A 12,245-nucleotide genomic window follows, 5' to 3' on the forward strand; every position below is an offset into this window, starting at 1 on the left:
AGAGCACCTAGAGCAGGGGTCTGCAACCATGTTCTGGACTACAACTCCCATCAGTACTAGCTAGCATTGTTAATAGTGAGGGATCATGGCAGTCGTAGTCTAAAACATCTGGAGAGCCACAGGTTGCAGACTCATGACTGCAGAACAGGACTCCAAGAGAACACCCAAAGAGTTTGGGCCGACACAACATTCCAGGCGTACCCGATGAGCTCAGAGTGTTACACCACAAATGGCATCTGAGGTACCTGGATGGTTTAGGCGAGCACCTGTGGAGTGGCTGTGCATAGGCAGCAAGCTGGATTTTATCTGCTGAGTCATTGTGCAAAGGGGGCTGGGATCTCTGTGGAGTGTCAATGCACCAGTAGCATTATTTGGCAAAACTAGGTAAAGGGTATCTACATGGGGGGGTTCTCCATAGTCAACTGTTGAGCACAGCAGTGCATGGGTAAGAGGCTTAACTCTGCACCGTTCAGACTTTCTGTGCTGCAGTGTGGCACCACCATAAGTTAGTGGTGACAACATTTTCATTTTGGTAGAAACTGGTGAATTAGAGGACGTTATGCCACCGTAAAAAAACAGGCTCCTATGCTTCCCTTCCGTGTATTCCCTTTCACAGCACAAAACGTCTTGTTTGACTGCACACAGGTGGTAAGATATGCACGGGGTTAATGTGCTTGGTGTAGACTGTAATCCTGGCATGGATGACAGCCTTGTTGTGGTCCCTTGAGATCCGAGAAGTTAGCAAGTTTGTTTACCGATAGTATTTACATTGCGTACATTCCAAAAGCATCCATGCACCCAAGTACTTAGTGTACACTGAAGAGTGGCGTGAAGCGGTTATTAGCACAGTGCAGCTGGGCGTTCCACTTCTTGAAAGTAGTGTCCAGACCAGTCACATTTCCCGCAAAAACCAGGACAGGAAATTGATCCCTGCGCGGGCCACACCTCGTCAGTGGGGCGTTGTTGAAGGTGGGATAGCAACATGAATGTCTTTCTGGCGCACGAGAGGCGTAGCCCCTTTGTATATAAACGGAGTGGTTTACTTCCAGTCTGAGCAGATACGCTATGGGGATCAGCTGCTTTTGGGGTAGGGTTTGCAAAGGCTGTCATTGTTTGTATTGGGTTTGTTATTATATAGGCGTGGTTTTGGTTGGTGGTATGTGTTTAGGAATGGCTCATAAAGGCTTATCCTAATGCTAGTTCAGAACCGGAAGTCATGTTTTCTTTACCGTCTGCGAATCACGGTTTCACCTTCGTACGAGTCAATGTGGTTCAGCTGGATAAACGGGGAGTACTATATCAGTTCATGCTTTGGTCGTTCTTGGCAGCATTACCGTTCTTTATTGCGGCTTGAAAGAGTAAGGTATGGTTGCTTAATGGTATCTCGTAATAGTTTTGGTTATTTACTACTCCCCAATTCCCACTCCATTCGAGCTCCACCCTCTCCTGTCCTCGTGTACATTTTCCACTGGAGAAGTAGATGGGGCGAAGCATCATTGTCTGTTCCTTCCATTCATGGCCCAGGTGTTCTGATTGGCACTAATTTGACAGTGTGGCATGAGTATATGCTCCCGTCACGGCACCTCTCGGCCACCAGCCCCGTCGGCAAAATCGGCATGAAAGTAGTGGCCAGGAGATTGGGGTCGGGAGGCCGGCTTGGAAAGAAGTGTCAAGCTCCAGATACCTTTCTTTATCAACACTTCTCTACAAATGCCTAACTCAATTTGAAAAAGATGGGCTTAATGTATTCTCATGCATGGGGAGTTTGGGGGATGGTTGTGGTAGAAGTGCTGTTTCCCCATGGTATGTAGCAGAGGTTGGTTATACCATCTTCCTTCTTGTTTTTACAGGAGCTGCAGCATTTGGAGATTATGCCATGACGTCATCTGGTAGCTCAACATTCCAGCCAGGGCACAGGCGGACCCCCTCCGAGGCAGAGCGTTGGCTGGAGGAAGTAGCCAAATCCGCGAAAGCGCAACAGCAGCAGCAACAACCTCCGCCCATGATGCTAATGCCCATGTCCATTCCAACCACAGTGCAGTCTTTCCCCATGGCCTACGATGCTGCGCCAGCGAGTATGTACATGGCGCCACACATGCAGCCCGCCTACATACCCATGGCCACCTACAACCCCACCATGGCCAGCAGCATGTCCTACCCAACGCCAAGCGTCCCTGTGGTGGGCATTACACCCTCCCAAATGGTGGCCAACGTGTTCTGCACGGCCACTCAAATGCAATCTTCAAACTTGGCCAGCAAGAGTAATCTGTACCCTCAGAGCCTAGTGCACAACCCACCAGTCTCTATGTCCGGCAGTCAATATTCGAGCCCAATGCAGCAAGCGAGCAGCACAGCCAGGCCTCGAGTCAATGGCACGGCCAATGGGACACCCTGGCCGCCAGATTCCAACCAGCTGAAAGGGCCGAACACCATGCAGGAGGTCGACCAGTTTGAAGCACAGTGGGCGGCGCTGGAGTCCAGGTCTCAGAGGGCAGCCAACCCATTCTCAAACGATCTACAAAAGACCTTTGAAATTGAACTTTAATGGGGCAGGTCCCCTATTTCCCCTGCATATCCTCCTTCTGAGACTGAAAGACACAGCAGAACTTGTGAGCTTTGTCTTTGACCAGAGACCTGATATTTATGACTTCCCCTGCAAGGAACCACATGTTTTTAAAGATGCTCCAGGTGGCCAGAGTGAGAATTTGAAGCTTGGGAGTAGAGATGCAGCTGGTGGCAATGAAATCACCTGGCCACCCCACCAAAAAACAAATGCAAGTTGACTACATTTCCATATCCACAGATCATGAAGCCGCCAAGCTTGGTAAAAGATTGAGCCGCCCTGGAACAGTGTGACAATGAAGGGAACTTTTTTGTTTAGTAAGGCACATGACGCTGGCTGTCAGCCATAGAATGGTCCTGACTGCCGGAAGGACTTGGCGATGTGCATTCACTTCTCCTTAAGCAGGAGGATCTGCTTGATGTGCCTGTTGGAAGATTAGTGTCCCATATACGTGTGTCGTGGACGTTGTGGGGGGGAAGAGGGTGATGAGAACCGAATGGGATGTGCATAGTGTCACAGTAGCGGAAACGCAGTAGGGACCAACTAAGATGGAACTGGGGACTGTGACAACTGTACAGAGAAAGAAACAAATAAGGCCTTTCGGACAGTGATTTGATTGTACTGATTAACGTGATTAGCGGGTGCACCCCCTTATTGGTTCCCGCTGCCAAGCTGCTGCCCACTTCACCAGCGCTATCATACGGACTGGACTCTTGGGAATCTGGGAGACCTACTTGATGGATGTGTGAAGTGCACGTGTAGGCACTTCCTGGCTACCCAATTCTCAATCAGCTGCTTGTAATGTTGTGGCTACAAAACAGTTTGTGTGGGTGGCCTTTTTTCATTTTCTTTTATCTGCAAATTTCTCAAATGTGGACATACTAGGTGTCCTTACAAACAAAAAGAATTGACTATCTCCATTCTAGTCTTTAAACCCTCCCGCCAAACACCTTTTATCCAAGCTTGTGATCAGAAGTTCCTATTACCTCTTCTGTTAATGAGACCTGACCCCCCGCCCCAATCCCCTCTCCCTACTTACCCACCCCATGACTAGTCTCATGGTTCTGGAGCAGCCCTCTTTAACTGGCTGTGGTTGGTCATTCTTATGGTGGCACAGTCGAATATCTTTGGCGATCCGTAAGAAAAGCCATGAGCAAAGAGCTATTCTTTCTCATAGGATGGTCCCAACCATTTTAACATGGATTGTGATTATATGGAGCAGGATTATATTTCAGTGCTGTTTGTAGGCTTGCTTGTGATAGGAATATGCCATGCCAGGGTTTATAGGCAGGCCAGCCACAAAGTGTCCTGTAAGGGTGAGCTAGAATCTCTGGCTGGAAGTCTAGGATGGAGTTCCCAAGTGTTTTGTTTACAGCATGTGTACTTTCTCCACCTGTTGGCAGTCTACATCTCTGAGCTTGTAAAATTAGTTAGTAGTTTTGCTCAAGATCTTGATATGATTGGGTTTGCCCGTGGCTTTCAAAAAAGATCAAACTTGCAGAGTTCATTGACAAGGGCAATGTGCAATGACAAGTGAATGAGGCATTTTCTCAAGTGTTCACATTTAGTTTTTCCAAAAATATGCTGCTGTGTCTTTAGGAATCGCAGAGTCCTCAGTATGTCGAGTAGAATGGTCCAGTAGCAAACATTTGTGAAATGATCTCCCTAATACTCTCACTAAGGCAAACTACAGCCCCAGTCTTTTTTGACTAAAGAGCGGCTTGAAAAATCTTTCTACTCGTTCATGGGTGCGGCCATGTTAACAGCTTAGGATTTTCTGAATGGCCTTTCTTTGATTTCCAGCCTCCAAGTGAGCTTGTTTCCCCTAACTTCTAATGTAACATGGTCATCTGTGACATGGAGATTTCTTGAACATCCAGGGCTAGGCACCCCGACATCTAATGTTAATAGAGTTCGGATAGTTCTTACAAGTGGCCTTCGAAGTCATCCTGAAATCACCCAGGAAGTCCCAGGCTCCTTAAATGGCTGTGCCCAGAGAGGTGCTGCACATCAGTATCATTATGTAAATGGAATAGGGAGCTGGAGAGTCCTCTTAGAACCATGATTTGGCTGCCAAACTTTGAAAGTTTGTGTGATTGTTCTTGGCCATCACTTCTTCAGAGCACCCATATCCCACCAAAACTACTAAATTTCAATCAGAACCAAGTGGCATGAAAAGAAGCCTTCAACTAATTGCTGAATTCTAGTTAGGCCTTTACTCCTGTGCTCATGTTGAAACCCAAACTGCATATAAATTATGAAAACCCAGGTCAGTGTATATTTAAAATAAAATCAACAGTGTACTTTAGTGGAAGCTTAATGGAAATTCACACATTAAATCCAAAATCGGTCAAAGGATACAGCAGGAGATAAGTTACAACAGCTTATCTTAATGATATTGTAGGTCCCAGAGGCAGTGCAGGGGAGAAGGGTTTGCACTTTATTTTCAGGCCACATATTAGCAAGAGACTTCAAAGAATTGCTTCATTTTGTTTAAGGCCAAATTGATTCTTCTCATTTCAAGTGGGTTCAGTGTGGCAACTTATGCTGCCATTCACTTGGGACCTCAATGAAGGATTTAAGCAGACGGGCCTCGATCCTGAATGTTGCTTTGCTCATGTACTCCCCAAATCAATGTCTTGACCCTTTTCTGGCTAATGGAGACGACTGTCATAAGTCATAGACAATCCTCTACACTTGCTTCATATACTACATGTGATCCATTCATGGTCTGCTGAAAGCATGTGTCCACGTAGCATACCATCATACAATCCATAAAACATCTTCTGGGGAGAACTTGCATGATATCCTTTTCATTGTCTTCTGGGTGAGAGCTTCTGTTGAACCCAAAAATCAATGGCCTGGTCTGAGAACCGATGCGCACACCTATCCTGACCCCCAGTGCACATTTGGGCAGTTATGCAGCTTGGAGACAAAGAAGTCTAATAATGACCACACTGAGTTACAATGGTTTGGGCTCCATGCGTTCCAATGAGCATGTTGTTATCTTACCCGATCCAGGGCTTGACTCTGACCCCTTCCAAAGGACGTAGTTATCTAGCCATTCACATCTCTATAGTTCATTTCTCTTCATACCAGCTCTCTTAACAGCAGGCAGAAGCCTACATGTTCCCAGCACATTTGGCGGGAGAGTGATCCAACCACCTGACGATCTTCTCCAAACCTGCTCTGTCTGCTGCAGATGTGATGTGTGGGAAAGAAGTGGTTGTTTTGTTTGCATACTGAATTTGCTTCCATTCTGCAATGTGCCAAATTAGGGGTAAACCAATTGGGGACCCTGCCCAACCTCTCAATGAATTGCCATATCCAGGCTTCCCAACCGCTCACTGACTAGCCATATGCAGGCTTTAAAGAACCTCAAAAATATTACTTCCTAAACCCGGAGGCTATTTACTGGGAAGCAATTGGACACCTACTTAAACAAGTGGCCCACCCCCGCTTCCAGCATGATTTGCAAATTGTGTGCTCACTGTAAAGCTGGTGGCACACAAAAACTGGCGTTTTTCAAGGTACGCTGCAGCACATTTACCTGTATAGCTAAAGAAGGTGGCATTGTGCAGGTAATGTGCGACAAGTCTCTTGGAAATTTGAGTGAATACTTTTGTGCTTCTAAACAACGTAAACATTGTTGTTCACCAACTTCGTATCCAGTAATGATTGCATCAATGTAGGACACACAAAATGTGGGTGGTCAATCACTTTGGGTTAAAAATAAATCTGGGTTAGTGACATATTTCTGGATACTGCGGCATGTTGCATAGTGGCTGTGCCTTAAAAGGCCAGCAGCTCCAGCTATTCAAGTTCTGCTATTGCAAAATGTGGTATCCTCCAAAGACTGCCAGTAGTATGGGTGCACCCACCAGAGGCAGCAAGTAAGAGAAGGATCTTCAATTCATGAAGTAACAACTCTGCCACTGGAGTGCCCTTCAGGCCAGCAATTTGTGAAGTGTTGCCAGCGAGTATAATGATGAGGGTCAGCAATGTCAATGCTAGGCTAGCAAAGCCACCAAAATAGGTTAGTCCTTCGTTATGGCCGACAAGAGCCTTCCACAACCTAGGACCACTTGCATCTCATCCAACAAACTCCAATGCTACTCGCTGCCCAGAAATCCTTTTATTGACTCCTCGTTCCAGCAGATCCCACTCGGGAGCATTTGTCTCTCACTGCCCCTCAACTCCAGGGCTGCTGCTTATCAAATTCGTTCCAATCAGGACCACGTGGTCATATAGAAAGTTCTGAAAATCTGGCTCTATAACAGTAACCTTCTTTCATTCCGCTGCTCATGTTTGGGCCACCAAGAACCCAGCTTGGCAGTGAAGGTTGATCTTTACAAATGCTTTAGTAATAATATGGAAGATGCTGGGAAGTCAATGGGCCGGTAAACTGGGACTCCTCCAAGACTTGCTATTCAGACGTATCATGCACCTGCAAGTTGGGCAATAAGAGAAACCATTAATAATTTATTAGGAGACCATTGACTCTAGCATATTCCATACCTTTTGGTTATATTGTGCAACATGCCAAGCTGCTCTGCTGAACCTACCATCAACATAATATTTTCCAGGTAATCCATCATATTTTGATTCGTAGGCCATGGAATCTGCCAAAACCCAGTAGATCTGTAAGTAGGGAAATCGACGGAAGTGGCTGGCACGTAGATGTGGCAATACCTTTTCAAAATAAGAAACCAAAGTCCATCTGCCAAACTCTACCCCCTTCACCTTCTTGTTGCAGTGCACCCAACCCTCCCTACACTGCAATAAAGATACAAAGAGTCCCCGTCGTAGACGCATGACTAGTAAGCCAGCGCTCCATTGTCAGCGGGCAGGTATAGGACCTGTGTCTTCTCAACATTGCGGAGAGTATTCGAAAAGATAATCTCCATGTTTTTTATGCTAACTTAAATGCCAAATTTGTATTTTATATTATTTAATATATTTGTTTAGTTATATTTTTTATGTGAAGAAAGCTTGACATAGCTGCTGACATGTATTAGTAGGACATGTGGGAAGTGGCAATCGGAAACGTCCTCGGAATGTTCTGGAATAATTGACCGGATTGTTGCATTTCACATTCTGTCCCCGTAAGTTGGGAGGGAAAAACCCTCATGTTATCAAACTGCCCAGGAGGCCCGTGTGCCACGGGCCTACTGTCACTGACTACTGCAACATGACTGAGACATGTTTCTTGTACGCCCACCCTTCCAGATTATCTCAAGGAAATTCTCTGGCACTGATGGTTTATGCTACATATTTGACTAACAATCTAACCTGCTGTGCGTACACATTGAATCGTGATTGTATATACAAGTAGTGGGCAACCTGTGGCCGCCGGATGTTTAGCCTACAACTCCCATTAGCCCTAGCGAGCATAGTCCATGGTGAGTGATGAGTTGGTTCTATTTCTATTTGTCGCTCTGATATAAGGCCTTTCTTATGCCCATGCTGCCACTGCTCTTATTTTGGAGCAGCCTCTAAATGGGAGAAAAAAGTTGTAGAACCTCTTTTAATTTGGTGGGGGGGGACCACTGCACCAAGCCCTAATGACCATGCACCACCTACATAGACATTGGGCCTCATTACGACCCAGGCGGTAAGTTACCGCCTGGGCCGTGACTTTACCACCATGGCGTAAACTATGTTTACGCCATGGTGGTTGGCGGACTTACCGCCCCATTCCGACCTTGGCGGGGCGGTAAGTCCCTAATCCCCATTTACCCTTCCCCATTCCCGTTTTTGCCCCATAGGGCATAATGGGAGTGGGGAAGGCGTTAATTACACCACCGTAAATTACGGTGGCGTAATTAACTCCATGGTCCCTTAGCGCCATGGATTTTAACACCTGCTAAAAGCAGGTGTTAAATCCGCCATGGCGCTAAGGGACCTCGTACTCAGGCGGTAAGGGTCGGCGCTGTTTACGCTGCCGTAAACCCCTTACCGCCTGGGTCGTAATGAGGCCCATTGTCTCTAATCCATCCTTGCATGGTCCGCAGCTTTACTTTGTAACCCAGAGGCCTCTCACATGCCAGCCCCTCCTCACACTCTTGTGTGGTCCACATCCTGGCGCACAGATGATAAAGACACAATGAATGCATGCACCCACCTCACCTGCGCACTTTCTTCCTTGCTGTGGGCATGACTTGAGCATAATGGTACTGCCACCTTTGGCCTGTATAACATGGGGCAAGGACCTGAAACAGAGTGATTGTGGGAGTTGTAGGCTAAGGACTGGGTTAGGGGCACAGGATTCCCACCGCTAGTATAAACAGACCTAAGAGTAAAAGATTGCTGTGCCAGAAATAATGGTTGGATGTGTGCTGGTGAACTACATAAGGAGTTTAACAACATGGGAAGCTAACCTGCAAGCCACTGGCTCCAGCACCATGCAACATATGGTACAATAATAAATATGAGGGCTTTTCTGTTCTTCAAGGTGACCTTTCCAATGATTAATTTAAGTTGACCACATGAGAATGTGTTCTCTTCTCTGGTCACCTCCACGTTTCTTTTGACTTTTATAGGAGAACACATTGCAGCATGCCTCGGAGGCCCATCTTCTCCTCGGGGTAGAAGCAAGTAGAGGATAATGAGTCTCCCACCTTTTGATCATATGGTGGCTCTCCTTGCCTTTCACTTTTCGCCTTTCGTTGGTGCCGGAGATAGGGCAATTGGTGACTGAGGATCAAAATTTGGGCTCCCAAGATTGTCCTCCTTTTAAGCAGTTCCAGGGATTGCAGCAATTTCATAGCAAACAGTGGATCTCCAGTGAGACTGTTGATGAGGTCCATAAACCTGCCGTTGAGGGGGATGTATGGAGATCACTGGAGAAACTGGCTGAAGATTTGCCCATCGCCACACCATGCACGAGCAGGTGCCATTTGCACATCCCTGTCTTCTGCAGTCTCCAAATTATCCACTTGCAATCTTTGACAACTTGCCTCCAAAGCACTGGTCCTTACTCTACGATTCTGCAGGCATGCCAAGTAAATCTTGGCAAACCTAGCTTCAAATATGATAATTTCCATTGTTTTGCGCCCCAGGAAGGAAGTATTTGTTTCTTGAATCAAATGAATGGATTTGATGCCAGATGTTTTAGGGAAATGCAGAATTCATCCCCATATGGGCCACACATCTGTCTGCGAAACAGGCCTTATCGCCCATTAAGGTAACCTGAAAGCTATTTCATCAGCATTTCCTCTCCCCATTGTTACATCCTTGGATACTTTATGCACATCTCTCTATATATGTAAAGGAAATCTTCAGAAAGGAGGTGCCCGCGCCCAGCAGAATCTCCAGAATAAACCCTGAAGGCCTTACTTTGCTGCTTTCAGACTTTGCTTCAGACGTTACCTTCCTGTAATTCAAGCCATAAACACCTCCCGTAGAATACTTCCAGCCTTCGGTACCCTCTTGAGTAGGACAGCGTTTGTGGCAAGGGCCCATGGGGTGGTGTGAGCAGTTTGAGGGAAGTATAATTCTTTGTTTTCAGTGCTATCGTTGTACAACATATTTAAAAACAAAAGCAGGGCTTCTTGCTCTTTCAGGTTTCAAGTACAGTGCATGCTAAAATCAAAGCCTATCTGCTCCAGGCTGAGTCTGGAATATACACCGGGCAACGCCTAATACGCCAGTAGAAAGGGAGGGGGTAGCATCCAGCGAATGTGGAAAAGAATGAAGCAATCTGCTTGTGGTGTCAGTCCTTCTTTTCCTCCACTCTTTGGTTCCAGGTGGCTTAGGAAGACTTCTTTTGGTGTCAGTCCTTCTTTTCTTTCACTATTTGGTTCAGGTGCCTTAGGAAGACTTCCTTTTTGCTAGACTGGAAGCTTCTGCAAGTGGCACTGGCAAGAAAGCTCCTTTCTGATGTATGACTGAGCCCAACTCACTGACTAGTAAAATCCAACCTGGTGATCAGAATATGAATTATAATTATGTATGAAAAGAATTTACATGTATTGTATTAGATATTCGTTTCATATTGTTGGTCTTTCTGAAAACACAACTGGATTGGACTAATCCGTAGTATGAAAAACCCAGCTCTATATCAGGCCCTACCAAGTGACAGGGGAGCCCCCATCTTAGATTGCTGCTACCAAGTGACAGGGGAGCCACCATCTTAGATTGCTGCTACCAAGTGACAGGGGAGCCACCATCTTAGATTGCTGCTGATGGAAAAAAAAAAAAGAATTTATCGCAGCAAAGCCTCTGTACCTTTTGCAACCGAGGCATTGAAAGGACAGTAGAAATCAGGCTATGTTTGGAACTCTGTTTTCAAGACTCGCTCCCTTGCATGTAGATTTTTTTTTTAAACGAATTGCCAGTTGCATCATTGAGAAGTGCACTAGACTAAATAAATCAATTTGGCCCAGTTATTAGCCCTCCAATCGGCTGTTGTGAAGAGACATTTATCAGCCAATCAGTTTTGCTGCCCATTTAGTTTTCAAAAGCACAAAACTATGGCTGTAGAACTGTTGCAACAAAGTATCATTAGCACCCGGAGTAGAATGCTGGCAGAGGCTACGCCCATCAGGGTCTGTGGAATGCGGGAGCTGCTGGTAGATGGCCGTGTTTCAGATGATCCTCTACCCTTACTGTGCCAGCATCCACGCTGGGCACCTGCTGGTTTCTCTTCCCGCAAGTAAAGGCTTTGTGAGAATTCTCTGTAAAGTGTCTCCCCCCAGAAGCCAACTGGAGGGCTTGTTTACGCAACAAACTAAAATATGTACCCACGTCTATTGTTGTTCTCTATGGTGCAATGGGCAATTACTCCAATTGTATTTAAACAAAAATATGTATGGCAGTGCCCCTTTAAAATGGATTTTCAGATAAAATTCTTGATTCCGGAGAACTTGAATGAAGTGTATAGTGTCTTCGTATTTTGCTGTGCAGAGAAGCTCAGCCACACCTCCAGCTATCTGGCATTCAGCCTGCAATGTGTTAACAGTCAAGAAACGTGCGTCTGAGTGTCTGTTATAAAATGTAGGTTGTAAATATGTTGCAGAAAAACTAAGTTACCTCATATATTTGATTGTAAACATTTAGTTAAATAGTGGTAACAATCCGGCAGGACTTATTTTCTATCTTGAGTTCCAATTTTTGTATCTAAACCTTTGTATTTGTATTATAACTACATTGTACAAAAACATATAAATAATATAATGTAGCAAGACTCCCTGTGTGGTTACTGCTCGTCCTGTGTGTGACTTTTTTTTGAGAGTTTGCGAAAGTTATCTACATGACACCGTGCAGTGGATGAAAGACCTCTCTGCATACTGGGAGCAGGTATGTATTTGTGTTAGTAAATCAGCATGGCAGTAATATCCATGCCTTGGCACCAGGCAGCAGACAGAAAGCATTCCAGGACAGATACACATTGGAGGTCATTACGACCCAGGCGTTAAGGGTTAACGCCGTCGTTAACCCTTAACGCCTGATTCCAATTTTAACAGCTGCTTTTAGCAGGCGTTAAAATCCATGGCGCTAAACCGCCTTGGTGCTAATTACGGCACCGTAATTAGCGCCTTCCCCACTCCCATTATGCCCTATGGGGCAAAAATGGGGAAGGGTAAGTGGGAAATGGGGATTTACCGCCCCACTCACCTTGGAATGGGGCGGTAAATCCGCCATCCACCATGGTGTAAAAGTTGGTGTACTTACCGCCTGG

General features: G+C 45.9%; 1 protein-coding gene across 3 annotated transcripts in view; it reads left to right on the forward strand.

Annotated features, from left to right (window-relative positions):
- Positions 1-11,744, forward strand: part of NUMBL (NUMB like endocytic adaptor protein) — a 300,123-nt gene extending 288,379 nt beyond the window's left edge. For all 3 annotated transcript variants that reach the window (XM_069644461.1, XM_069644463.1, XM_069644462.1), the window contains one exon: positions 1,851-11,744. In XM_069644461.1, coding sequence (XP_069500562.1) covers positions 1,851-2,545 — 695 coding nt within the window. In that variant the 3' untranslated portion in view covers positions 2,546-11,744. The remainder of the gene's footprint in view (positions 1-1,850) is intronic.
- Positions 11,745-12,245: the final 501 nt, after the last annotated feature.

The sequence above is a fragment of the Ambystoma mexicanum genome, chromosome 2p, assembly GCF_040938575.1.
Source record: "Ambystoma mexicanum isolate Mex_15411 chromosome 2p, UKY_AmexF1_1, whole genome shotgun sequence".
Lineage (NCBI taxonomy): Eukaryota > Metazoa > Chordata > Amphibia > Caudata > Ambystomatidae > Ambystoma > Ambystoma mexicanum.